The 27,929-nt window shown below is 53.3% G+C and overlaps 2 protein-coding genes and 2 gene segments (V, D, J or C); 2 read left to right on the top strand and 2 right to left on the bottom strand.

The window, feature by feature from the left end:
- Positions 1-6,330: 6,330 nt before the first annotated feature.
- LOC115338378 (feather keratin Cos2-3-like) lies at positions 6,331-7,555 on the top strand. The gene has a single exon (XM_041121955.1). It carries the CDS (start codon positions 6,828-6,830, stop codon positions 7,131-7,133), a length of 306 nt encoding a protein of 101 aa, XP_040977889.1. The 5' UTR covers positions 6,331-6,827; the 3' UTR covers positions 7,134-7,555.
- Positions 7,556-8,550: 995 nt separating this feature from the next.
- Positions 8,551-10,506, bottom strand: LOC121233137. The segment is given in 3 exon segments: positions 8,551-8,616; positions 8,936-9,289; positions 10,243-10,506. Coding segments are annotated over 3 exon segments (469 nt in total).
- Positions 10,507-18,646: 8,140 nt separating this feature from the next.
- Positions 18,647-20,351, bottom strand: LOC115338372. The segment is given in 3 exon segments: positions 18,647-18,753; positions 19,081-19,431; positions 20,300-20,351. Coding segments are annotated over 3 exon segments (510 nt in total).
- A 5,018-nt stretch (positions 20,352-25,369) lies between these two features.
- On the top strand, positions 25,370-26,306 carry LOC115338371 (feather keratin Cos1-1/Cos1-3/Cos2-1-like). Its single transcript, XM_030006940.1, has 2 exons — positions 25,370-25,572; positions 25,953-26,306. The coding sequence occupies exons 1-2, from the start codon at positions 25,504-25,506 to the stop codon at positions 26,304-26,306; spliced, it is 423 nt and encodes a 140-aa protein (XP_029862800.1). The 5' UTR covers positions 25,370-25,503.
- Positions 26,307-27,929: the final 1,623 nt, after the last annotated feature.

Below are 27,929 nucleotides of genomic sequence, written 5' to 3'. Positions count from 1 at the left end.
GTGTGGGTGCATCGCTTGACAATAACCATGGGAGAGTATTTTTTCCTTTGTTGTCTTGTGTCCCCTCAAAGGACTGCTGTGAGGACCCCAGAAGAAACAGCCTGGGAGTGACCTGCTAGGGTCTTCACTTTTGCCGGCAGGTCAACAGATGGCCGTTGGCAACTCTGCCACAGGAAAAGGGGACAGATTCTTGCTGCTCTGCTCCTTCCTGACTGGGGGCCTTCCCCTGGGAGTGACTATTTCCCTCTTTAGAAGTCATTAAAAAATGGCCTGCAAGCTACCTGTGCCCTTGGGTTAGGTGCTCTTTCCAGCGCATTTACTGACTGCTGATGGTCAAAGCCATTTGCTTTGGAGGGGAAAGTAGGTGGGGGGCACAGGGGGACCCTTTGTCACTCTAGAGGCATTGGAGGTGGGACACACTTGCAGCGAGTCCTCTCCCAGGCAATGCCTCTTGAAGCTGAGGGAGACAACCCTAGTTACTCCACAGCCAATGGAACTGTGGGCATGTGGGAGTCCGCGAGGAGGTCAGCAGTCTCCCAAGCTCTTGGGAAAGAGTGCTCTTCTTGCTTTGGCTGGAGCTGTGCTGGGCAAGGAGGCTCAGAAGACAATGTTGCCAAAGGATGGCAGGAATTGGGAAGGGGTAAATAGCCTTGGGGACGGCCCACAGTCCCTGCTCTGCCTGCTCCTTCTCTCCATCAACCAATCTAGGGGCCATGGCCAGCATGCCTGGGCATGGGCAGCAGGGACAGCTTCCCCGTGCAGCCCTATCACCCTTCAGCACAGCTTCTGGCATGGCCCACCTCTTGCCTACATGTGTAGGGCTGAGGTGTTCACAAGTTAGTATTGGTATCAGCTACAGCAGGCCACACGCTGGAGTCCCCTGTCCCTGTGACCCAACCACCCCATTGGGTGAAGGCAGGCCCAAGACAGTGACTGGTGACCAACCACACACGGATGCTCTTTGGTGCCTTGTGTTCCCCCAGCAAGGAGCAGCTTTCTGCAGGCCCAGGAACTCTGCAGCCTCACAAGTGCCACAACCCAACTCTGGTCCGGAAAGGCGCCACGTGAGAGGAGATATCCCCAGCTCTGTGAAGATATAGCAGTGACAGTGGGACCTGATTCTGCAATCAGCAGGATCCGTGACCTGTCCCTGTTTTTACCAGCCATGGCTTTTGCAAAACATTCCAGCCTTCAGGTCTTCTCAGATGAGCCACAAGTCGGAAGGACACATTGGACTAAATCAAGCAGGCCTGGACCTCTTCATGCCATCTCCTTTGTATACAAAACCTCCCTGGTTTTCCCAAGAAGATATAGGCTTCTGCTGTTGTACTTTACCTAGGGGCAGTTGTGCATTCTTCCAATACCATGGATGCATATTATCAGGCACTTCCTGAACAGCAGGGCTGGCCATCCTCAGGAGTCTCCAGGGCTTTCTTCCACCTCTGTCTTGATTTCTTCTGCAGAAGCTGGAGTTATTTTCCCCCTTTTCTGATCGCTCTGCTTCTCGTGGGACTAGTACTTTTGAAGAGTGGCCATAGAACCCTTAGCTTTCTCATAGGCCATAAAAACCTGGTTTCTGGAGGATGTTCCTCATTTCAGCAGCCAAAGAGTAGGCGCTATCAGCCCTCACGTCCTTCCCTGGGTCATGGCAGCAGCCATAGCTGCTCCAGTTCATTTGCAGGCACCCAGATACATTGTTTTCCCACACAGTCCCTCCCTGCTTTACCAAAAGGCCCCGTCAATGAGTACAAGAGCAAAACCTAAGTTCTCCACAAGCTTGATAAAAGGAGATTTCCGGAGCGCTCCCTGATACTGCAGTTGCCAGAACTTGTAACAACACAGAATATGCTCAGGCGTAACAGACAGCAAGTGGTCAGCGTTCGTCAGTCAGCAAGCATGTGCAAGTAAGCTGGCTGCGCAGCATCAGAGCAGGTGACAGGGAGATAGACAGGATTTTCTCTGGCAGCTGATGAGCCCCAGACCCCCAGCTGCAGGGCAGAAGCAGGCACTGTCTCCACCTAGTGTTAAGGTAAGTGCCACCTCTGAGGCAAGGTGAAGGATAGAATAGAAAGGAATAGAATAGAACGGAATAGAATAGAATAGAACAGAATAGAATAGAACAGACTAGAATATTACAGTTAGAAGGGACCTACAACAGTCATCTTGTCCAACTGCCTGACCACTTCAAGGCTGAACAAAAGTTAAAGCACCGTTACTAAGGGCATGTCCAAATGCCTCTTAAACACTGACAGGCTTGGGGCATTGACCACCTCTCTAGGAAGCCTGTTCCCACTGTTTGACCATTCTCTCAGTAAAGAAATGCTTCCTAATGTCAAGTTAGAACCTCCCCTGGAGCAGCTTGGAACCGTTCCCACGTGTCCTATCACTGGATGCCAGGGAGAAGAGATCAGCACCTCCCTCTCCACTTCCCCTCCTCAGGAAGCTGTAGAGAGCAATGAGGTTGCCCCTCACCCTCATCTCCTCCAAACTAGACAAAACCCAAAGTCCTTAGCCACTCCTCCTAGGACATACCTTCCAGCCCTTTTGCCAGCTTTGTTGCCCTCCTCTGGACACATTCAAGTACCTTCACATCCTTTTTCAATTCTGGGGCCCCAGAACTACACACAGGACTCCCGATGAGGCCACACCAACGCTAAATACAGTGGGATGATCACCTCTCGTGCCTGGCTGCTTGTACTCTGTTCGATGCACGCGGGATGCGCTTTGTCCCCTTGGCTGCCAGGGCACACTGCTGACTCATATTGAGCCTGCTGCCAACCAGCACCCCCAAATGCCTTTCTGCAGGGCTGCTCTTCAGCCACTCCTCTCCCAGTTTATACTTGTGCCTGGCATTACTCCACCCTAGCTGCAGAATCCGGCGTTTGGACTTGTTAAATTGCACACCAATTAATGATTGTCCAATGCTCCAATCTATCTAGATCCCTCTGCAAGGCTTCTTCTCCCTCAAGAGAGTCAACGGCACCTCCCACTTTGGTATTGTCGGCAAATGCTAATGGTGCATTCAACTCCTGCATCCAGACCGCTGGTAAAAATACTGAACAGAACTGGCCCTAGAAGTGAGCCCTGAGGAACACCTCTGGTGACCGGTCGCCAGCCAGATGTAGCCTCGTTCACTACAACCCCTTGGAGCCTGCCTTTTCAGCCCGGTCTTCACTCTAGCACACGTGTATACCTGCTTCATCCCACAGTTGGACAACTGTCCAGAGGATGCTGGCAGGGACGCTATCAAAAGCCTTACTGAAAGCCGGAAAAACTCCATCCACCACCTTCCCTTCATCCACGAGGCAGGTGACCTTCTCATAGCAGGATATCAAAGTAGTTAAATAAACAGGACTTTCCCTTTATGGACCCATGTCGACTGTTCCTGAGGAGCGCATTGCCTCTTTAAAAAGCCTTTCAATAGCACTCAGCACGATCTTCTCCACACTTTTCCAGGGACTGAGGTGAGACTAACAGTCTGCAGTTTCCTGGGCCTTCCCCTCCCCATGCCCTTCTTGTAAATCGCAATAATATTGGCCAGCTTCCAGTCAGCAGGGACCTCCCCAGACACCTTCGTCACGCCAAGTGATAGAGGATGCAGCGAGGACCAACGAGGTTTGCTGCATCCTCCTATGCACGCAAGAAGGAAGGGCCTGTTAGGGATGTGAAGCTCAAGGGCAGCCGGGGCTGCATTGACCACGAAAGGCTGGAGTTCAGGATCCTGAGGGGAGGGGGAGGAGCGTTAAGAGCAAACTCACAGCCTGTGGACTTCAGGGGAGCAGACTTCTGGCTCTTTAAAGAGCTGCTTGGAAAACGTCCCCTCATATAAGGCCCTGGAAGCCAGAGGGTGCCCGGAAAGCTGGTTAATATTCAAGGATCACCTCCTCCAAGCTCAAGAGCAGACCATCCCAATGAGGAGGAAGCGTCAGGCAACATGTCTGGAGGCCAGCGTGGATGGACAAGAAGCTCCTGGCAAAACCAAAACACAAGAAGGAAGCATACAGGAGGTGGAAGCAAGGACAGGTAACCTAGGAGGGATTAACGGTCACTTGCCTAAACGTGCAAGGATGAGATTAGGAAAGTCAAAGCCCAACTGGAACTGAATCTGGCCACGGATGTCAATGGCAACTAGGCTTCTTAAGGACACAGGTGACATGGAAAAAGCTGAGGTGCTGAATGCCGCCTTTGCCTCAATCTTACTAGCAAGAGCAAAGCCTTCAGAATCCAGGTCCCCGAGAGCAGTGGGAAAGTCTGGAACAAGAGAAAGATGTACCCTTGGTGGAAGAGGATCAGGCCAGGGAATACTCAAGCAAACTGCACATAGATACATCCATCCAGTGGTATCTCCACAGGAAAAATGGAGTTCAGGGTCATGTAGCCCCAGTTTCCTGCGCACACTCCCTGTCACAGATAATATAGGCCCCACCCTTCTTCTGGATTTTTGTTTCACGGGTGTGAAACACTGGTGCGGGTTTACATTACAGATCTGTTTATAGCACACCCCGCACTTCCAACTTTACGTTCGTGCTCTTCTTCTGCCTCGGCCTTAAACTTCTCACAGAAAATCATAGCCAAACAATTCAACATCTTTTAACAGCTGTGGCCTTTGCGCCTCTGTAAGCGTTCTCCAGACCTGCACAACAGCCAGCAACTGGGGCACCTTTTCGTTGTCCCCAGGCCAATGCAGAGTTAGGAGAAGGCAGTGCCATCAACAAGCATTGATAGCTATGGCCATGGTTATGCAATGTATGATAAAGCTCACAAGAGTTTCTCACTCAAACACCTTCCTGACACCCTTCACACCATAATAAAGATGTAAAAGGAGGTCTTGGAATATCTGAGCTTGTCGCTTGGTTTTAAAGCTCCCCCAATCCTTTTCCTTCCGCCTCTGACAGGAGGATGGTGCGTATGTTAACATGCCCTCAAACAAGGGGATGTCATTCAGCATGGCTTTCCTCTGCACAGACACCCCAGTTTGGCTTGTAGCTCTTTTGTTCTGCATAACAATTCTCTGCCTCTCAGGTCCCTTGTGGCTCTAAGTGCCATGTCCACCTCCCCCGCAAAACAGAGATAATTGTTGCTACTATTTAGCACCGCTTTTTTGTCTCTAATTTTGGAATGGGGGGATAGACTGCAGGTTTTGCGTACCCCCACGCCCAAAGGCTTTTACAATAATGACAGCCAGGTGGAAAGTCTGATCAAAACACAGCTCTCTCTTACTTGCTTGGAGAGTTCTGACCCAGTCTAAAAATGTCACAATGTTCACAGTGTTTAAAGTCACAGCAGGAGAATATGGAGTCATGCCTGCTGACCGCTTCAAGATGGAGATGAGCATAACCACCAGGTTCAAATAGCTGGTGCAAATGACGAAAAACTTGCTCTACACCGCCAAACAAATGTGTCATGACCTTCATGTAGTGAGTGATGTCTGATGTAAATCAATATATCGGTCTAGCTCCAGATCTCTGGAGCCTCGGCCAGAGGTTAGGGTTAGGGTGAGTGCCTGACACGCTCCATGGAAGGCCATGGGGCGAACTTCTGCCTTCCTTCAACTCCCTGCTGCCTTTTCTGAGTGTGGACCAAAATGGACTCTCAAATGCTCCTTCAGGACCTGGGAGCGAGCAGGCAGCCTCTGCAGGAAACAACCTCATTGGTGTTCAAAACCGCCTCTTGCCCTGTGGGGGGGCTGCAGTAACCGAGAAGTGCCTTCCCGGTGGTCATCTTCTACCCTTGTGGAAGATGTGTTCACTGGCCCAGCATGCTCAGAAAACAGTTTGGCCTTAAGGGCCCTTGTGATCCCTGTAATCCCCTGCCAGTAAGATGCCCAAAGAGGTCAACAAATTTCTCCAGAGGGCATGTTTGGGAGGAAGAGGATTGAAACCCAGCAGTGCAGCCCACCTGCCTGGGAAGCTGACCACAAGGTGAACACTGGAGCAAGTTGGGAAGGAAGGGAGGGAGGCAAAAAGAAAGACACGGCACGTCCTCACACAGGGAAGCCCCTTGGGTGACCAGCCAAGGATTGCAGGGCTGGGAGCAGCTGGGCCATTCCTGTCAGACGTGGCCACAGGCAACCCCAGGCAGCGTGCCCCAGGCCAACAATCATTTGCCTGCACTGCACCCATCCGGCACCTGACTGAGTCTTCTGCCAGCAACGTCGCATTCCTCTCCTGGAAATCCTGGGGCCTCTCAATCCCAGCACTCAGAAGAAGCCTCCATGAGCGAATGGGTACGACATAAGCCAGGAAATGAAAAGGTGTCATCCGGGAAAACACCACCCAGCCCATGTCATTAGCTGGGATTTTTTCCGTTCATCATGAGCACCCTTAGAAAATTGTCACTTCCGTAGAAGCTCCCTCTGGGCCTGGGGCAGGTCAGGGCCACCATAAAAGCCAGCCCAGCTCCTTGCTCTCTCATCCACCTCTCCCACGTCCTTCTCCTTGGGAACCAGGTGAGTCTGAAGGCCTTTCCTCATGTTATTTTCTGCTCATGCAGATGCATGCTCCTCAATCCTATGCTGGGTCATGGTGCTGCTTGTCGTGGGAGGGGGAAAGAAGGTGAAGGTCTCACTCAGAGAGTGTCTGGGACTTGGCTGAGGAGGCTCTTCTTTTAAGAGATAGTCAGCAGCTTCTTTGGGCCTGGTGACACTTTGCAGTATCGTGTCTGGACAAGGCTGAGAAACCCTTTTGCCTCACTGCCCAGCTTCTACCTCCCAGCTCAGCAGGTGCCTTTGACTTTGCTGATGGACTCATGGCAGACGGCTTCTCGCATGTACCCGGGCTGTGATTCTTCTCTGCCCTCTCTCCCAGGTAAACTTCTGGACCTGAGATATGTCCTGCTACAACCAGTGCCAGCCCTGCCAGCCCTGTGGCCCGACTCCACTGGCCAACAGCTGCAATGAGCCCTGTGTCAGGCAGTGCCAGAACTCCACCGTTGTCATTGAGCCCTCGCCCGTGGTGGTGACCCTGCCCGGCCCCATCCTCAGCTCCTTCCCGCAGAACACCGTTGTGGGCTCCTCCACCTCTGCTGCTGTTGGCAGCATCCTCAGCTCTCAGGGAGTGCCCATCAACTCCGGGTGCTGTGACCTCTCCTGCATCACCAGCCGCTACTGTGGCAGAAGGTGCCCCCCCTGCTAAAGCCCCTGGTGACAGCCCGGACAAGGACCACCCCAAAACCAGCAGCTGATGCTGAAGTGAGGACGGAGCTCCTGGCCATTCATTTCAGAGAGGCTGAACATCCAGTGCTGCCCTTCCAAAGGAGGGCAGCGGAGGCCCTCTGAAAACATGGCCAAAGTCTAAAGTCCCCTGCCTTCCACTACCTCCCATCTCTTTCTTGTCTTCTTTTGTTCTTCTGGGCCGTAAGATCCCCAGACCCAACCTGGGGCATCTGCTGACCCCGCTCTCTCTGCGGTGCAAGTAAATGGATGTCCTGCAGGATCTCCACCATGGGCAATGGGCGCAGACTTTCAGCAGCTGCTGTTGCTCTCCCTGCACCGGCAGCCTCCTCTAGAATTGAACTCCCTTCCCTCTTCGGAGTTATTAAAGTTTTCCGCATCACAGCCTCTGCCTCCACGTAATCCTTTTCTTGGTGGACATTGTCTCATGGTGCCAAGGACGAAAGGCATTGCCTTTGGTTGTGGCGGGGAGAAGGGTGAGGACGCAAGTGAAACTTTCATCATGTCCAGAGGATAGGGTTGGTGGGTGGGGAGACCAGGGCAATGGTCCCTTGCAGTCACTTGCCTCTTGAAGCTGAGGAAGGACATACCTCAGCTCCTCCACAGCCAGTGGGAGATCAGGCCCTGCATTCTGGCATCTCTGCTCAGGTATGGCCCCTTGGCCTCAGAGCAGGTCCTGCGAAGATGGGGAGCCCAACCACTGCTATCCCCCAGTGAGGAGCCCGGGTGGTGCTGGAGGGCTCTGAGAGGTGCAACAGCTGACAAACCTGTTGCAGAAGGGAATTCTACCTACACACCCTCCACCGCCCCGAAACAGTGCCTGCACAGCCCCGCAGTTACAAGCTGTGCAGGGCTAAGGTGACTCACAGGCTGATGTTGAAATCAGCCTGGCCAGGCCACACCCAGGTGTCCTCATGCTTCTCACACAGCCCCAGCTCCCACCAGACAGGGAGCCAAGGACAGCAGCCAGTGCCCAAGCCCCCATTGCTGCTCTGTGGTGCCTGGCCTTCTGCCAAGCATGAAAGCAGCTTTCCTCAAAGCTGGCTCTTCTCCTGGCAGGGCCTGTTGCAGCCACCTCTGCCTGGCGGTCTCTTCCCCCCACTGTGCTCTTGTACAGAGTTTTGTACAGCCTGGGTCCCACTGCAAAGAAATGAGGCAGGGCTGGGGAAAGCCCAGCGAGGCAGGGCATGAGGAGGCCTCCAAGGACCGGCAGAGTGCACTGCGGGACAGCAGGTCCTCTGGATCACAGCACGTAGGCATGCAGCAACGGGAGGAGCCACAGAGTAGTCTGAGTATTTTTCCAAAATTGTTGTGTAATCAGTAATTCCTGGAAGGAGCGTTGTTCCTGTGGCATGTTATTTACATTTTTGCTCTTACTTTCAACTCTGACCTCTGAGGGACACATCCGGCAGCAGGTACTCTAAGGAACAGGTTTGCAGGAATACCTGAAGAAGCAACGTGCAGTAGAGACAAAACCAGAAAGTTAAGAGCAGCAGGGAAGCATGCACAAGCGGGTCCCAACCCCTCAGCTACATTGCCCATACACTTCTCCAAAGCCATGGGCAGAATCACCCTGCAGTAACCCACGGTGAAAACGAGGGAACCTGAGACTCGTTCACCACCTCTTCTTCCTCTCGAGGCCACTGACACTGTCCTCTCCTGGAAGAGGATTTTTGACCTGCAGAGCTCTGGGTGTACAGGGCAAGCAACAAGCCAGGGGAGAGCTGAGGGCCCCCTTCCCCCAAAGCTCAGCCTCACACAAACCAATGCCCTCTCTCCCCTGGCTTGTTGCACAGCCAAGGAAGCTTCCTGCACCAGGGTGTCCTGCACAGCACAGAGGGTACAACGGCAGCGTCAGAGACCTCGGACTTCTCCTCCAGCCGGAGAAGGCTGTTCTTCCCCGGTGTGTTCAGCAACGTGGTGAGACGGCCCACTTCCGCCTGGGGCCAGCTGCTGCCTGATATGAGATAAGCTGTGGACCTTGGCCTTTCCTCTGCTGGTACCAGAGCAATCTATTAAAGCCAGAAGTCTGGTACGTGCAGGTTGTTTGGAAGGTGCCTCTCTCCTTGACTGTGACTTGTCCTTCTTGCTGGGTGACGGTGGTCTGCCCCATGGTGCCTGGAAGAAAGCAAGGGTCAGCAGCTGTGCAGGGAAAGGCTCCAAGATGCAAAACAAGAGGGGATGCAAAGTGCCAGAGGAGAAGGTTCCCCGTGTCTTGCTCTGCAGCAAGACCCCCATGGGTGGGAACAGCAAGGTGGTGAGTGTCTTTGGGCAGGAGGTCTGAGACCTCAGCTCAGCGTCGATCCCATAGCACTGTAATGCCAATAACCTCCCACAGGGATACCCCCTGAGAGAGCTGTGCTTTCACCCAGGTCTTCCATCCTCACTCTCCTCCTACTGCCTGGAGGCTCCAGGGAAGAGCCTGTAGTGCCTGGCCTTGCTGTGCTGGCTGCAGGACACCTCCAGCAGGGTGAGGGACCCGGGACCTCCTGTGAGAAGTTTCATCCTGCTCCCCCATTCCCTGTGCTCTCAAAAGGCTCCAAGGTTAAGGGAGGGGAGGGAAAAGGAAGCCCTGGCATTGCAATCACACAGGAGGAATGGATAGCCAGGGCATGCTGCATGACATGTGCCAGCCAGGAGAGATGCTGGGACACCCTAAGAATGAGAGTGGGATGAGAGAGCTTTCATGTCCCTGCATCATCTTTCAAAAGTCCTGTGCCTCAGAAAATAGGTACTGCTGAGATAGAAAAGAGCTTCTGCAGTCATATGTCTGTGAAACGCTGGGCCCAGGCAGATCAGCAGAGAGAGGCAGAGAGAGGTGGATGGTTGGCAAGAGAAAAGGAAGGGCAGGGGTCTAAGATGATCGGGAGAGGAGAGGCTTCTTCTTGGTCCCATTTTTCTTTTCCATCGGTAACTGCATCTTGAGAAAGCAGGTGCAAAACCACCCGTGTGATCTGATGTTCCCCAACATTTGCCCATAATTCACGAGCAGCTCCCTGCAGAGAACTGTTGAGGGGGTGAGGGTCTCCTGGGGGGAAGAGGAATCAAGCCTCGGTCAAAGCAGTGCTTACCTAGTGGTTGCCTCAGGAAAGCAGCGAGGATGAGATACCCGAGGTGCATGCTGAGACCAATCCTCCTGCATGTGTGAGAGAGACTCAAAAAAGCCACACGGCCCCACCAAGAGCCCTGAGAGAGCACAGCTGCCGGAAATGACTCAGCAAGGGCAACAAAGAATGAAACAGGCAAGACAAAATGCTTCTCCTTAGCACGCTTGAATTGCCCATGCTGTGGTCCTCCCTCCTCCAGCAGTGACACGTGTTGCTCCTGCAGACAACACCTTTGCTTTTCCAAGGTGAGGGGTTCAAAGGGGGATAGACACGCACCTGGTGACCAAGCTCGCTGACACATCCTCCTGTGCAACATCTTGGGAGTCTCTCTCTCCTTGATGCCTCGTGCCTCCTGTTTCACCAGCCTCAAGACCGTGGCTGAGTTGGCCTCTCCTGGCTCCTGTATGGTGCCCCAAGCTCCTCTCAGCACACCCCAAGGCTGCAGCAATCACAAACACAATGGTCAACAACCCCACACCCTGCAGACACCAACTGTCCCACTCAGCCCCTCCAGGCACTGTGGACTTTCTCCCTCTATTCAGGAGAAGATATCTCAGGAACCAATAAACGACGTTTCTAGCCACACTGCCCATCCCATCTCATAAATCTCAGAAATCAGCTGCTGAAAAGCTTGTTGGGGGAAAAAAAAAAACCCACTCAAATGCAAATAAACAGTCCTTTCACTTGACCATAACCCTTCCATTCTTGGTTTCCTCAAAACAAGTAGGATCTGCATTTGACCTCTCCTTCCTTGTAGCCTTTAACAAATCCTTGTAGCCACGCTATTTTTACTCTTACCATAGCACAATTTAGGGTGGATAGGTCCTCTGCAGATCACCCACTCCAAGTCCCTGCTCAGAGCAGGTCTCATTAGATCAGGCTGCTCAGGGCTGTGCCTGTCATGAGCCTGTAAAATATCTGTGAACAGTGCATTCCAGTACTTGAGAATTTTCAGGGTCAAAAAAAAGTGAGAAATAAAAAGACTCCAGGCAGGGTCTCATGAGTGACAGAGGAGAAGGATCACCTCCCTGGCTGGCTACCTTTTCAAAAACACATCTCAGAGTGCAGTTGGTCTGATTTCCTACAAGGGCACAGCTGCTTGTGCTGCCCTGGCCTCCCAGACACCACCGCTGAGGCAAGCACGCAACCTGGCTTGTTGGAAGCCCATCCAAGGAACGCCTGGAGAAGGCGTCCTTGGCCAGTTCAGGACAGGGGCCTCTGCCGTTGCGGAAACCAGGTCTTCCTCTCTGCTTCTGCAGCCCGGGAGCATGGACCTTGAACAGCTGAGTGAGCTACTAGAGCCATGCAGGCTTCCCTGGGGACCAGCGGGACAGAAATCTTTCTGGTCAGTGGACGGCTTTCGGCTTCAGCAAACCTCAGACCTTCGACCCCTTTAGGCAACAAAGCAATCCTCTTTCTGACCGCCTCTGACACATGACCTTGGCACCCCTTGAGCCCCCAACGTGTATCGGACACTAGGCGCGTCCAAGCTTGCATCCCATCTCTGGGACTTCACCTGCACACCAAAAGGCTCTGCATTTGCTGTGGAGCCAAATGCTCTACAACAGCCTCATGGTCTGGGACCTATGGAGAAAGCCTGAGGGTTTCAGTCACCTCTACGTCATTGTCTCGTGTCTGTGTTGGGCTCAAAGCCCTGACTCTGCGGGATGGCTTCCGAGGACCGGAAGAGATCCCGTGGTGGGAAACGATGGAGAAGCTCGGAAGAAGCTGGATGCCGACTGCCATGGCGATGCTCGATGCCGGCGGCAGTGCTGATGCTGATGACAATGCCTGGCGGCAGGGGAAGCGCCCCGGGGCCCGGGGCCGGGAGGGGCTGGGTGGGGCAAGGTGGCCCCGGCGAGCAGAGCAGCAGCGCTCCCTGGCGGGCATGTCTCGGGCTGTCAGAGACTCCTAGAATGGGTGGGTTGGAAGGGACCTTGAAAGACCATCGAGGCCGACCCCCCGCCATGGGGGGACATCTCTCACTCGATCAGGTTGCTCAAAGCCCCGTCCAGCCTGACCACGAACACTTCCAAGGACGGGGCATCCACAACTTCTCTGGGCAACCCATTCCAGTGACTCACCACCCTTATCGTAAAAATTTTCTTCCTTACTACAGCAGCAGCTGACTACCCTAAGCGATGTTGCAGCTGCTTTCTGAGAAGATTGCTAACAAACCCATGGGGCTGGCACCTTCCTTCCTGATGCTGCACTTGCAGAGCATAGTTAGGAGCTGGACTCCTTCCAAGGGAGGCATGTCACAGCTGGGGGGGACCTGAATAGGAGCCTTCCAGACCAGGTGAGGACACTTGGAAAAAAACAGCCCTTCTAGGAGACTCTCAGGGCACAAGGCTTTTTCTCCTGGTGCCTGTGCAGTGCTGGGCACAGCCTCCTGCCACCACGCCCGTGGCTCTGGGGACTGCTCCAGTGCTAAAAGGCGACACAGAGACAGACTTCTCCAGCAGTGCAGCTCCATGAGCTCTAAGGAGCCAGGTTAACTGACAGATGTTAGGGCTTGGCTCAGGCAGTTTGCAATCTCCTCCGGATGCCACCTGCTGATTAATACTAGTTTGGCTTTTGAAAAGAGGGTACTTATCTTAAGGCAACCTCATCAGGCCAGCTTCCTTTCTGGTGTCCCAGCCTCAGCATTTGCAGCTGCAGGCCATCTGGCTCAGCTCAGACACACAACCCTTTGCTGATGTGTGAGCATGTCAGGGCAGCACCTCTCCCTGCTTTGAAGATGGAACTGGTCCCAGACCTCCATGACTGCCCTACAGCGATCACCAGGGATCGGCTGGATCTTGTCAGACTTTGGGATTCCTTTGCCTTGTTAGGTGGGGAACTCCTGGAGCTGCAGCAGTAGGGATTGTCTCTAGCTTTGACTTTGTCTCTCATGAATGGACTTCACATGTGAACAGGCTGAATGTCCAAAAAAGACCCAGCAGCCTGGACCCCAATACACCTTCTCTCTCGCCTCTGATGAGAACACAACTGATTGAACTACTTTCGTTCAGCCCAGAAAAGCCCTTTGCTGTCATGAAATCCACCAGGGACATCTGGTGCCTGATGTAACTTTTAGCACTGGGCTTTCAAGGACTTGCCTAAAGGTGAGGGGCACAGAGGCAGAGAGCTGGCTGGTGGAGTCCTGGTCATTGGAATGTTGGGGGAGGCTGTGCTTCCTTGTGTGCCTGTGCATCTGTCTGTTCTTGTGGGCGTATTTGTGCCTATGTGTTTGCATTTGTGTGTGCATTTGCAACTGCACATGTGAGAGTGAGTGTCTGCCAATGTGTGTGTAAACAAGTGCATTTCTGTCTGTGTCTGTGCCTCTGTTTGTGTACATGCACGTTTGTGCAGGTGAGAAAGTCAGTGTGTGTTTTGAGTGTGCATGTGAGTGTATGTGGGTGGGCATATTGTGTGCAGATAAGCACGTCTATATCTGTGTTCGTACCGGCGCTTGCATATATATCTACATGCAAGTGTGAGTGTGCAGGTGCGTATAAGCACATGTGAACATTTATGTGACGACATGTCCTGGAGGGTTAAGATGTGTGCATCTACATATGGATGTGCATGCACACGTGTTTTCAAGCCTGTCATGCCTGAGCACCATGTACCGGGACCAGCATCCCTCCCGCAGGTTGAGGGGTCCATGGAGCTGTGGCGAAAAGATTCATCCTACTTCCCCATCCCTGTCATCTCTGAGGGCTCCTAGCTCCCTGAGTACACACAATGCTGAGCTTGAAAAAGGGAGCGCTGGCTGTGTTGGCAACCAGGAGAAAACTGGCAGCCATGACAGTCATGTGCCAGCCAGGAGGCAGAATGGGACACCCAATTCTTGTCCGTGAGATGAGACCTTTGAAGTCCCTGTCACAGCTTGGACAGGATCTGCTAATTTGTGGTGGAAAGGGAGAAATATGGGAGTGCAGAGAGAGCTGAGATCTACAGTGACAGCAGGTGGATCAGAAGAGAGAGGCAGAGAGAGAGGGCTTGCAGGGGAGGGAAAAGCAGGAGAAGGGCTCTGAGGTATCTCTCCTCTCTGCTCAAATCTTGTTTCCAACAGTAGCAGCACCTTGAGAGAACTATTGCAAAACCACAAATGGGAGCGGCTATTTCCCAGCGTTTTCCTGTCAGTCAAGAGTAGTTCTCTGCATGATCCTGATAAGGCTGGCAAGGGTTTCCTTGGGAGAAGAAGTAGTATGTGTTTATAGAAAGCCAGGACTTACCTGGCAGTTACCCCACGAAGACAGTGAGGATGAGATGTCCGAGGTGCATGCTGAGACCAACCTGCCTGTTTGCTGAGTGAGAGAGTCAGAAAACCACGTCCCAGCCCCGAGATAACAGAGCTGCCAGAAACAACTCTGCTGGGGGAGCAAAGGAAGAAGCGGGAAAGAGAAATTATCTGTCCTTCCTGTGCCTGAAATGCTCCTCCTGGGTGTCTCCCTCCTCCAGCAGCAACACCTGTGGCTCACTCAGCCAATGGCATTCTGAACATTTCCACCATGGGGGTCCCTGTGGTCCCCAGGCATGGGAAGAGGCTGTTCCTGGGCAGCTCACAGTGGAGTCCACACCTCCCCAGCTAGAATCACCTGCTCTTCTGCACACCCAGTGCTGGTCCACTTGGGAGGACAGGGGTTTCTTCCCCACTAAGTTTCACATCTTCCCCTGGGGTCCTCAGCTCACCAGGGACACTGCTATTTCTTCTGGAAACAGAAGTCTCCTCTATATCTGTCACTTCCTCACTTTCCTTCCTCAGCTGCCTGAGAACAACACAGGCAAGTTGTCCCCTCCTCCAAGTCCCCAGCACTAGGAGATGAACCCTGCTGTGCAGCAGCCCAGGGGTTCTGGCTGTGTCTTATTCTGGTGGGATAACCCACAGTGTGGGAGAGCAACCTGGCTCCAACGGGACCGTGAGATGCCACAAACCCAGAGTTGACAAGGATCATTTATTCCATAGGGAAAGAGTGAGGGGTCAGCAGGAAACAGGATGAGGGATCAGTAGGTACCTACTACTCCCAGGGCGCTCATGGGGCACACATTGGATTGCTGCACTGCGAGGGGTGAGGATAGGGTAGCTCTGCACCCCAGAGATGAAAGGGCACGTGAAGGGGTGGCGGATGGGCAGGTGGGGACCCCTACTCCCACCCCCTTTCCACATTAACTCCAAAGCCACCCCACACACCAGTCATGGCAGAGATAACCAACTCTTCGTTATCGTTAAGTTAACCTAACCTGAGTAGGCACAGGCCTGTGCTGTGCTGAGCTGTATATATCACTTGGCAAACTCGGCAACATTGCCATGAGCCCGTCCTTGTCTTCATCTAGGAGTGAAGCACTGTGCTTTCTTATAAACGTCCTTCTGCTGAACAGTAGAAATTAGGAGTGGTCTATTTCTAAGAAAATCCCATGAAAACTTAAAAGATGACAAAGCCAGCCAGTCTCAGCATGGGCAGGATTTGCACTATGTGCTAAACCCCAACTCGAGCTCCACCTCATGCTCCATAACTCAGGGTTTCCAGTATCTGAAGGGGCATAACGTCACCTGTGCTATCCCCTTTTACCTTCTGGTGTTACCTCCAATTAACGGTATTTTAATCAACACTCTGTGGAGCCAGAGTCCCATTCTTACTGGGATCTATCTACAATCACGCTCCACCCTCATCATTAAAAAACCCCACAATTCCAAATTTCTAGTAGCAGTTTCCCCTGTTCCGGAACGTGCCCCTTGCCTTTTGCTCTATCACTGTGCTCAAGAAGAGTTTGGTTCCATCTGGCCCTTCATCCTCCAGTCAAGTGTTCGAAGCATCAAAAAGCTCTCTCTTAAGCTCTCTTTTGAAGGCTGAAGAAGTCCAGTTCTCTCAGACCCTCCTCATGTCTTGTGTTAGAGAAACACAGAACTGTTAAATTTGGAAGAGGCCACTGGACGTCATTGGGTCCAAACCCCACCTCAGGAAGGGTGACCTAGAGCTGGTTGTGAAGGACTATGACCAGGCGGATTTTGAGAACCTCCAAGGCTGGAGACTCCATGACCTCTCTGCGCATCCTGTGTCAGTGCTCCCTCACTCTCCCAGTGAAAAAGGGTTTCCTGGAGTTCAGACAGAGCCTCCTTTCAGCTTGTGCCAAATGCCTCTTGTCCCGTCACTGGACACCCTGGAGAAGAGCCTGGCTCCATCTTCACAGCCTCCCTTCAGGTATTTGTGCACATTGATGACATCTCCCCTGAGACTTCTCTCTGCTGAACACTCCCAGCTCGCTTGGCCTTTCTGCATATAGGAGATGCTCCAGTGTATTCATCATCTAAGTGGACCCTCACTTGACTGTCCCCAGTATGCCTGTGACACACAGTCCCCTACTGAAAACACACCCCGCCTCGCCCTCTGCAGTCACAAGCACGCCCACAGTCCTGCATCCCTCAAATATCAGCATGGGCCTTCAGCCCTTCTAATAGCCCTGCCTGGAGCCTGGGCCCTCTCACCCACCACCTGGGTCGTCTTCTTCTCTCTAGATAGGCCAGCCTGATGTTCACTAGCAAACAGATGCATGCAAGCACCCTCTCCTCTCACAATCACCCCCACATTCCGGGATCCCTCAAACAAGGCCATGTCTTGGTAATATCAGCCTATCATCCATGTGCTGGCCTTGGGCTCCCTTACCCACCTCTGGCTCACACTTTAGATACAGATTTTCCTCCAACTCACTGCCCAGGCCAGCTTGAAATACCCTACCCAAATGCCATACACACCCATGCAACATCAGGTTCAATTCACAAATTAAAAGGAGAAAACACACTGAGGTCCCTCCAGTCACCGGGCCTTTCACCTCTCAGACATACACGTGCAATGCGGTCCCTCCAGTTTTCCGACTTTACTGATCAGGCACAGGGCTCATCCCAGCAAGTGCACTGACAAGTCCCCTGCTTAGGTGGCAGCTACCTCCTTTTAGCCTTCCTCCTCCCCTCTTTTGCCTCTTCTTACACCTCTCCAGGACTCTCTTTCCCCCCCACACCTGACCCCTCTCCTAAGCATTCCTTAATAAGGCATAGCCTAATCCTGCAGGACCCCCCTCAAACATCCATAATCGTTATAAAACTCAGGATGACCCACTGCCAGAGCCACGCCTGCAGTTTCCTCATGACCCCATCAATTAGCGGCTGAAGAGCTCTGGTCTCCCTCCTTGTCTTCCTTATCACTTACTGAGAGATCCGGTGGTCATTGTGTGCTTTGTTTCTCCACTTCCCTTTTACTTGTTCTTCCCTTTGAAAGGAAAAAGGGGCTTGAGCTGACAGCCTTAGCGAGCCAGCAGCTCTCACCTTCACACACCTTTACAGTGACCTCTGGCCGAAGTTCCTCAGGTGTGCGAGTTCCCTCAAGGTGCTGAAAGGCTCCTGTCCCCAGACAAGACTGGGTCTTTTGAGTGAAGGCTCTGGGGGAAAGCCCCTGCTGAGCTCAGTCTTTGAAGTGTCTCCCTGCAAGCACCTGCAGCAACACTAAACCATGGCATTCATGGTCAAGGACCGCCTGAGATGTTACAAACATGAAAAGAAAATGGAAAGATGGCCAAAGGAACAATCAGTTTCAGATGTAAGGTGCGTGTGAAAAAAGCACTCAGCTCACTTGAAATGTCATTCTGGAAGGAGTTAGTTTTGTGCCCCAGTATTCCAGCATATTTATCTGTTTTGCCCTCCCAAGATGTCCTGTGTTTTCCTACAAGACCCTGAAACCTCTCTCAGGGTCTTCGTGTACAGTCAGCCTTGAGGGCAGACCTGAATTCCACCTCCAGGTGGGATCCAAATCTTAGCATTCTTACCCCGTCCAGGGGGGAATGGGGCTTCTCATCCACCTTCCAGTACCCTCACAGAGACACTTTTCTCCAGGTGCCTCCAACTCTTTGCCTCCTCCTCTTTCCCCATGGCACATCTCTGCTTTGGACATATTCCCCACTCCCTCTCTTCCACTGAGCTTGAACTTTCTTTGTCACGTCAGAAGGCCTCGCTGCCAACTGTCATGGCCGACTCAGGTGACATCACTCCAGTAATGGGAATATGTTGGCCTGCCATCATGGCTGCTTTTCTCAGCTTCCCCCACAGCTTCTCCTCTCCAGGAGCAGCTCTTTGCTTTCCAAAACAGACTTAGCATGACAAGAGGCATGTGCACAGAGGGACAAACTAGATCCCAGAAATGCACACCCCAGAAATGCAGCCTCCAGCAGTTTTCTGTTGGGCAGAGGAGAAAGAAACAAAATGTGGAACCCCTTCCGGGTGTTGTTTTCTAAGTCAAGTTTCGCATTAGCAACTTCGCAGGGGAGTCCCTGTGCTTACAGAGCAGAGGGGAGCACCTGCTCAGGGCTCCCTTGGCTATCCCAGTGGGGCAAGTCAGACGCCCGAGAAGAGGCCCTGCATGTCCCGTGTCAGCAGTGGCCGGTCCCTGCGGCAGGACCGAGGGCTGCCCGTGGGCAGGAGGATCTCTGCTGCCCGCCTCCCTGGGCAGAGCAGAAAGGCGCTGCTCCTCGCCGGGAGCCAGCGGGGACGGCGGCTGCAAGCGCTCCTTCCCGGGCACCGCCGGCCCCCGCCGCCGCTGCGGTCGCGATTCCTCCCCGCTCTCGCGGGGGATTTCTGTCTGCGTGGGTGGGGGCAGGGGGGGGGGTGCCGGTGCCGGTGCCGGTGCCGGGCGGGCGGGGGCGGGGGAAGCCCGGGCGAGACTGGGGGGGGGGGGGGCCGGGCGGGGGGGCGGGCGAGGGGGCGGGCGGGCGGAGCGGCAGCGCCCCCTGGCGGGCCCGCCCGGGGCTGTCCCCCCGCCCCCGCCCCACAGGCCCGGCCCCGCCCGCGGCGGTTCGTGCCCGGCCGCAGCCCCGGCTCCTCTCCCCGTGTCTCTCAGGGCGCAGTAATACACCGCCGCGTCCCCGCGCCGGGGCCGGGCGAGCCACAGGGCGCTGGACCGGCGGTCTGCCGCCACCGACAGCCGCCCCGGCGGGTCCGTCAGCTTTTTGGAATCTTTAAGAGTGCTCACGAGGAATGCGGGGCCTCGGCCCGGGAGCTGACGGTACCAGTAGATGTACTCGGTGAACTGTTGTTGGGGTGTGAGCAGTTGATGCTGATGCTGGTGCCCTCGGTGGTCTCTGCCGACGGCTCCTGCTGCACCTGGGCTCTGACCACAGCCACTGCCGAAAGGAGAAGGAAAGACCAAACATCACCAAAGATCGCTCAGCTCTGGTGGCTCTTTTCCCAGAGAAACAGTCAGGAACAGTGGCAGTGAGACAGAGCTGGACTGGAACCAATGGCGACGTGTGCCCATCAACAGGGTGGAGAGTGGTCCTGGGGCAGGTGTGGGGCAAGGGGAGAGGTCTGGGAGGCAATGTGAAATTGCATGCAGAGAATCAGAATGAAAGTCAGGTGCATGGATGAACAGGTGGATGGATGGATGGATGGATGGACGGCGAGAGGGAGAGGAGACAGGAGAGTTGGGTGTGTTGCAGCGAAAGATGAAGGGTTGAATTCAGAAGAAGAATAAATGCTGAATGCACAGGGGCATGAGAGGATGTATGCACTAACGGTGTGGTGCAGGAAAGCAAACTCGTGCCTACAGACATGAAGGAAAGGGAGAGATGAGAGAGGGGTCTCAGGGTAGGAAGAGGGCTTAAGGATGCTAGATGCATGGAGAGATTGGTCAAAAGCTGGGTGGGTGGATGGATGGATGGATGGATGAAGAGAGGAGGAGCAGATGGGAGATGGGTTGTTACAGTGAAGGGCAGAGGGCTATAGTCAGGGCACTAAGAACTGCCACATGCACAGGGGAAAGAGTAGGTGCATGGAAACATGTAAGCAGGCTTGTGCCACCAGAGATGATGGCAAAATAGGGAGACTAGGAAGCGAGGACTCGGAGGGATGGAAGGGCGACGAGGGATGGCAGAGAGGCAGGGAGGGGGGCAGACACGCTGCAGAAGGAGAGGGAAGGCTTGGCGCTGGGCTCCCCGCGGAACAGCCCGGGCACAGCCCCCGCCCGCGTCCACCACCGCCAGCCCCGCGCACCCAGGAGCACCGCGGCCAGCGCCGCCAGCCCCGCGCCCCGGCACCGCCGCATCCCGCCGCTCCGCCGCCCGCGCCTCGCTGCCCCCGCCAGCCCCGGCTCTCTGCTCCGGCCGCGGCGCCTCCTCTCCGCCGCCTCCGCCAGCTCCGCCCCGGGGCTGAGCCCTGCGCCGGCGCCGCCCGGGCTGAGAGGGCGCAGGGGCTCTGCACGGGCACCACTTTGCTCCTGGGAAATGCCCTCTCCCGCTCCTCCAGCAAGGACACCTCCCCAGCAAGAAGCAGCCTGCGCAGCGCCAGCGGCAGCCTGGCACGGCAGCAGGGCCCTGAGCCAGGAGACGGACCAGCTTCCCAGAGCTGTCTCCGAGCTCAGGGGCTGCCAACAGCAGCCACTGATTTCCTGCGGATGGCAGGGAGGAGGCTGAGAGCCTCCCTCCCTTCAGCTGCCTCTCTGCACTCCCGGTGCAACGCCTAAAAGTTGTGCTGTGGCCAAGGGGCTCTGAGGACACATGTGCCCATGGGAGTGCAGGGTTCAGGGCAGGGCAGGGGAGAGGGGGAATCACTGAGTCAGAATCCAGGACCTCCAGAGGTCATCTACATCAACTCCCTCTTGGAACAGTTCGCATTAGATCTGGCTACTATTAGATGAGGTTTGCAGCAACTCCCAGGGAAGCGCATTCCAGTTCTTGTTATTTCTTTTAGCCTGTTGCTTATCTAGAAGTCGTGTTCCAGCAGCTGTTCATTGCCTCTACTCCTGTGGCAGAGCACTTCCGCAGTCTAGTCCATCTTCTCTTTTGCCTTTGAACAGGTAGTTCCTGGACCTGCTGGGAACAATCTGGCTAACAGAGATCAGTGTACTGCCTGTTCCCTGCGGTTGGCTGTTATCCCCAAACTTGCTGAGAGAGTGTCCTCCTTCCCACTAGTTGTGGCATTTGTGAAAACAGTAAACAGTGTTGTTCCTACTGCTGATCCCTGAGAGACTCCAGTAGTAAGTGTCTGCCAGATGGGCTTTGTTCCACTGATCACAACTCTTTCACCCCAGTAGTCCAGCCAATTTTCCACTCACCTTATTATCCTCCTTCTGAACCCATTTGTCACCAATTTGGTCATAAAGGAAGTATGGAGAATATGCCACTCCAGTTGTGTCCCGCCAGTGCTGAATAAGGGGTAGCAATCACCTCTTTCGACCTCTTGGCAATACTTGTGTCTAATGCAGCTGAGGGTGCCACTGGACTTCTTTGACACAAGGGCCCATTGCTGGCTCATGGCCAAGTTGGTGTCTACCAGAACCCCCAGGCTTTTTTCTGCAAAGCTGCTTTCTATCTGGGTGATCCCAAGCTGCCCTAGTGCATGAAATTGTTCTTCCCCAGGGGCAGGAATTTGCACTTCCCCTTCTTGAGCTGCACGAGGTTCCTATCAGCCCATTTCTCCATCTTGGCGAGGTCCCCATAGATGGTGGCGTGACCCTCTGGCCTATCAGCCACTCCTCACGGTTTGCTATCATCTGCAAACTTGCTGAGGGTACACTCTGTCCCATCATCCAGATCATTAAGAAGATGTTCAACAGGACCCAGTATTGATCCATGGAGTACACCACTAGTCATTGGCCTCCAGCTAGGTTTTGCACCACTGGTCACCACCCTCTGGGCCTGGCCATTCAGACAGTTTTCAATCCACCTCACTGTCTGCTCACTTAGCCCTTACATGAACAGCTTCTCTATGAGGATCTTATGGGCAACAGTGTCAAAGGCTTGTCCAGGTAGACAAGCTCCACTGCTGTCCCCGCATCTCCCAGTCCAGTCACTTCATCACAGAAGCTTATCAAGTTGATCAGGCATGACTTTCCCTTGGTGAAGCCATACTGACTACTCCTGATGACTTTCTTATCCTTAACATGCCTGGATTAGGCAGGCTTTCCATGATTAGATGCTCCATCTCCTTCCCAGGGATCAAGGTGAGGCTGAAAGGCCTGTAGTTCCCTGGGTTCTCCTTCTTGCCCTTCTTGAAGACAGGAGTGACATTTGCTTTCCTCCAGTCCTCAGGTACCCCTCTCAATCACCATGATCAACTGAAGATAATCATGAGTGACCTGGCAATGACATGAGCCAGTTCCCTCAGCATTTGTGGGTGCATTCCACCAGGGCCCATGGGCTTATGTATGTGCAGTTTATTTAAGGATTCCCTGACCTGATCTCCTTCCACCAAAGGTAGATGTCCTTTGCTTCTGACTTTCCCCCTGGTCTGCAGTTGTGATTTCTGAAGGCCAGTCTTGCTAGTAAGGACTGAGGCAAAGGCAGCCTTCAGCTTCTCAGTTTTTTCTGTATCCTGTGCCACCAGGGCCCCAATCTCATTCAGCAGTGGTCCTACATTTTCTGTATTCTTCCTTTTGTTACCTGTGTCCTTATAGAAGCCCTTCTTAACTGCCTTTGACATCCCTCACTAGACTTACTTCCAGCTGGGCTTTATCTTTCCTAACCTCATTGGACATTGTCTCTGTATTCCTCTCAGGTTACTTGTCCTTGCTTCCACCTTCTGTATGCTTCCTTTTGTGTTTGAGTTTGATCAGGAGCTCCTTGTTCATTCATGTAGGCCTCCTGGCATGCTTTCTGGAATTTGTCCTCATTGGGATGGGCTGCTCTTCAGCTTGGAGGAGGTGATCCTTGAATATTAACCAGCTTTCTTGGGCCCCTGTTCCCTCTAGGGCCTCATCCCAGGGGACTCTTCTGAGCAGATCTTTGAAGAAGCCAAAGTCTGCTCTCCTGAAGTCCAGGGTTGTGAGCTTGCTCTTCACCCTCCTCACTGCCCTCAGGATCCTGAACTCCACAGCTCATGGTCATTGCAGCCAAGGCTGCTTTTGCTTTTCACATCCCCAATGAGCTCTTCCTTCTTGGTGAGTATGAGGTGCAGCAGAGCCCCTGTCCTCATTGGCTCCATGTTCCTTTTATTCAGTACCTGTTCAGTCCAAGGTCTCAGCCCTGCCTGACACAGCACCAGGTTGATGAGTACATTTGGCATTGGCATGGACATGAGGTGGGTGTGTGTCCCACCCCAGACACCTTCAACACTGCATTGGAAACAGATCCACTCAGGGATGGACAGCACATGGTGAGCAGGATCTCTCAGCCCTTCTCCCTGTCCATAAAGCAAACCCCATCCTTTTGAACTCACTAGCACCGGGGAGGAGCAGCTGTGTATTGGCCTGGAGAGGCGGGAGAGGGGACTGCCAGCCATGCTGAGGCACTTCCAATATCGTTACACTGAATTAACCTATGGATCCAAACTGTTGTGAAACCATCCTTATCGTGACCTGAAATCAGCAGTAAAACAGTGTGAGTTTTGCAGAAGCAGAAAAAGGAGAGCTGAAGATAAAAAAGATTGCATTTCAGTGCCTGTGCTGTGGGTAGTTGTCTGCCAGGTTTGTTCTGTTGTTGTTCAGCAGCACTCAGGCTCCTTCTGGCCCTGGCTGCTTTGTGGAGCTTATGGACAGAGCAGTGGAGAGTCCCCTGCTGTGAACAGTGCATTCCCGTGTGACGAGAGACACACAAACACACATACTCATGTGCACCATCCTGGAATCATGCAAAATTCTGCACCCAGAAACACTTGCACAAATCCAGCATGCAGACAAGTGCAGACAAGAGAACACATGCATAAACATGACCAGCTGGGGACACCCTGGGGATAGCCCTGGCAGGGATTCTGGGGAGCATTCTGGGGAAGGACAAGGCCCTGAATGTGCTAATGGTGGTGCTTGGGTATCCAGGGAGACTGCACAGAGGGAGGTGTATTGGAGCTTTGAAGAAAACACTGTACTCAAGGAGTGACAAGACAGATCTTCTCTCTTGTGCCTTCCACTAAAGGCTTGAGATGCCCGTACATTAGCATGAGTAGCTGCTGCAAAGAAATCTGCTGGAGTGCCCTGTGCCAGCCTGTGCTGCACGTTGGTGGGTGTTACGACAGAAATAACCTTCCAGTATTTGAAGATGTGCATTTTATTTTCGTAACACAAAATAAAAGGCACCATGTCATGAGAGGAAAGCAGAAGCTCTCCCTGGACAGGCTCTGCGCAGTGTGTCTTCGGAAAATCTACCTAGGTCCATCTGATACTGCACAAACACAGGGTTCCCAGCAACTAAAGGGATGTAAGGTTTACTCGCTACGTATATTCCTCTTTTTATTCTATCATCTTACTAGAACAGCCATTTTATTATGTCATTTGCTGTCAGGCCTTTCTTTCTGAGATCTGAAAAGGACCCTTCACCACATGTTCCCCTATGCCCCTCCCTGGTGCAGAACAGCAGGAAGCAAAACCAGCCAGCAGAATTTTCATGGGATCATTGTTAGGTAGGATACGGTCAAACCCAGGAGCTGGGCCACTTCATGGCAACAGGGCCACAAAGAGCGCCAAAAGAGTAACACAGACGGACATAATTTGCCTTTACTGGACTCCTCCAGCGCGCGAGCTGAGTCCTCTGCCCACGCTGACATGTTTTGTTCTGGAAATGCTTGGGCCTCTCATCCTGTCACACAAAAGATGCCTTCACTGGGGAATGTTACGGATGCACGAAACCAAATCCAACAGATGTTAAAACTCAGATTTATTCTTCAGCAAAAGTTAGTTAGAAGTCCGGTAACATTTTATAAAACCACAGGCTCAATGATGTAAAGAGAATTAATACTACACGCCGACTTAAGAATCCCCAAGATTTAAAGTGATGGCTCAAAATGTGCCTATCACTCACCTAAAAGCTGAGGGCTCTCCCTCGAGGAGTTACCTTGGGCGGTGCCCGACCCGAGGGGGAGTCCCCGACTGCAGACCGCTGCTCCTAGGAGGACTGCCAACGTGTCGTCCGGCGGGACCCTGTTTATAACCCTGTCGAATCTGACCTGTGGTCATTTAATTCTATTGGCTAGGAGGGTCACCTTGGTGTACCTGGCACATCTCGATTGGCCAGTTCAAATTTCAACCTGCAGCCTCCAGGGTTTCCTTCCCCTTCTCCCTTCCTGGAGAAGTTTTGTTTCCTGTTGGCGGGATGGGGGTGGAATGTACTGCCACACTGGCATAAAGCAGGAAATGAGAAGACAGCAATTCAGGAAGCCAAAACACAGCCTATAGCATTAGGCGAGATGTTTTGCATTCAAGATGAGCTTGTCAGAAAATAATCACCTCTGCAAGGGATGCCTCTGGCAGCCTGGGGCAGTAAAGGTCCATGATAAAAGCCAGCCCAGCTCCTCACTCTCTCATCCACTTCTCTTGCCTCCATCTCCTTGGGAGTCAGGTGAGTCTCAAACCCCTTCTCCTTCTCTGCTTTCTGTAAAAGGAGGTGTCACTTCAATGGACCTCTCAGCTGATACCAGCTCTCTTCTATGTCAGATCTTGGGGCTGCTTGTCACAAGAACAGAAAGTGGGGAGAAGGTTAGACATGGAGGGAAGCTAGGACTGTACTAGGGTGGCTTCTGGACTCAGGGGCTAGGCATTAGCCACATATGTCCTGGTGGATTTTCTTGGGCCCTGGCAGGATGAGGCAAAGACGACCTCATAAATCTCTGCACAGCTTCTACCTCCCAGCCCTGCATATTCTTTGGCTCCCTCGTGGTGTGGTGACAGAATGCTCCTCACGCCTCCCATGTTTTGCTTCCTCCCTGCCCTCTCTCCCAGGTGCACCTCCAGCCCCAAGACATGTCCTGCTGTGATCAGTGCCAGCCCTGCCAGCCCTGCGGCCCGACCCCGCTGGCCAACAGCTGCAATGAGCCCTGTGTCAGGCAGTGCCAGAACTCCACCGTTGTCATCCAGCCCTCTCCTGTGGTGGTGACCCTGCCCGGCCCCATCCTCAGCTCCTTCCCGCAGAACACCGTTGTGGGCTCCTCCACCTCTGCTGCTGTTGGCAGCATCCTCAGCTGTGACGGAGTGCCAATCAACTCTGGGTGCTGTGACCTCTCCTGCATCACCAGCCGCTACTGTGGCAGAAGGTGCCCCCCCCCTGCAAAAGATGCTGGCAACGGCCTGCCATAAGGACTCCTAGGAACCCAGAAGATGCTGCGGACAGAGGATCAAAATTCATGCTGTGTTTTCAGACTAGCTGGTCACCTCTGGCTTGCCCTGCAAGGGCAGCGTGGAAGGGACCAGCCTGGGCTCTCTGAAAACATGGCCAATGTCTACCTTTCCTCTCTTCCACTCACCTTTCTCTCCTTCCTTTGTTGTCTTGTGCTCCCCTCAAAGCCTGCTTGTGAGGACCCCAGAAACCAGCCTGGAGTGACATGCTAGGGCCTCCTTTTTGCCAAGGTCAACAAATGGCCGGGGGCAAACTCTGCCACAGGAAAAGGGGAACAGATTCTTGGCTGCTCCTGCTCCTTCTGCACTGGGGGCCTCCCCTTGGAGTGACCTCATTTCCCTCTTAGAGTCATTAAAAAATTGCTGCAACCCTACCTTTGTCCCTTACGTGGTCTTTCCATCTGCATATGACTGCTGAAAGAGGGAGATGTGCTTTGGGGGCAAATAGTTGGGAGCACCAGGGGACCCTTCATCACTCCTAGAGGCATGGGAGGGTGAGACACACTGCAATGAGTTCTCTTTCAGGCACTGCCTTTTGAAGCTGAGAAATCTAGAATCATAATAGTTTGGGTGGAAGGGACCTTTAAAGGTCATCTAGTCCAACCCCCCTGCATGAGCAGGGACATCTTCAATAGATTAGTTCGCTTAGAGCCCAGTCAACCTGAACTTGAATGTTTCCAGGATGAAAGTCTGCCAACCTCTCTGGGCAAACCTGTTCCAGTATTTACCACTCTCATGTAAAAATGTCTTCCTTATACTAGTCTGAATCTACCTTCTTTTAGTTTAAAACCCATTACCCTTGTCCTATTGGAACAGGCACTGGTAAAAAGTTGTCCCCAACTTCCTTATAAGCTCCCTCTAAGTACTGAAAGGCTGCAATAAGGTGTCCCCGGAGTCTGCTTTCTCCAGGCTGAACAACCCAACTCTCCAGCCTTCTTCAGAGGAGAGGTGTTCCATCCCTCTATAGTTTTCATGGCCCTCCTCTGGACTAGCTCCAACAGGTCCATGTCTTTCCTGTGCTGAGGACTCCAGAGCTGGACTCAGTACTCCAGGTGGGGTCTCACCAGGCAGAGTAAAGGGGCAGAATTACCTCCCTCGACCTGCTGGCCATGCTTCTTTTGATGCAGCCAGGATACGGTTGGCCTTCTGGGCTGCAAGGCACATTGGGCTCATGTCCAGCTTTTCATCCACTAAAGAAGGCATCCCTAGTACTCCACTGCCAAAGGCCATCAGTCCATGCCTTGCTGCAACTCTGCTTTGAAATACTCCCTGGTCCTAGAGTATGTCATGTGAACAGGAATCCTGACAACGCTGTGTCCTCAGGAGAATTATGTGGGCACGTGGGTAGTCCCGGGGATGTCAGCAGTCCCCAAGCTCTTGGGGAAGAGTGCTGCTCTTGCTTTAGCTGGAGCTGTGCTGGGCAAGGAGGCTCAGAAGACAATGTGCCAAAGGATGGCAGGAATTGGGAAGGGGTAAATAGCCTTGGGGACGGCCCACAGTCCCTACTTTGCCTGCTCCTTCTCTCCATAACCAATCTAGGGCATGGCCAGCACGCCTGGGCATGGGCAGCAGGGACAGGTCCCG

Source organism: Aquila chrysaetos, unplaced genomic scaffold (assembly GCF_900496995.4).
Source record: "Aquila chrysaetos chrysaetos unplaced genomic scaffold, bAquChr1.4, whole genome shotgun sequence".
NCBI classification, from domain to species: Eukaryota; Metazoa; Chordata; class Aves; order Accipitriformes; family Accipitridae; genus Aquila; species Aquila chrysaetos.
This window is presented reverse-complemented; position numbering and strand designations above follow the sequence as displayed.

Bases quoted from the DNA above. Each gene is read 5' to 3' on its own strand.
- LOC115338378 (XM_041121955.1), top strand. From the start codon at position 6,828: ATGTCCTGCTACAACCAGTGCCAGCCCTGCCAGCCCTGTGGCCCGACT.
- LOC115338371 (XM_030006940.1), top strand. From the start codon at position 25,504: ATGATAAAAGCCAGCCCAGCTCCTCACTCTCTCATCCACTTCTCTTGC. The intron at 25,573-25,952 runs GTGAGTCTCAAA...CCTCTCTCCCAG, and splicing joins TCCATCTCCTTGGGAGTCAG to GTGCACCTCCAGCCCCAAGA.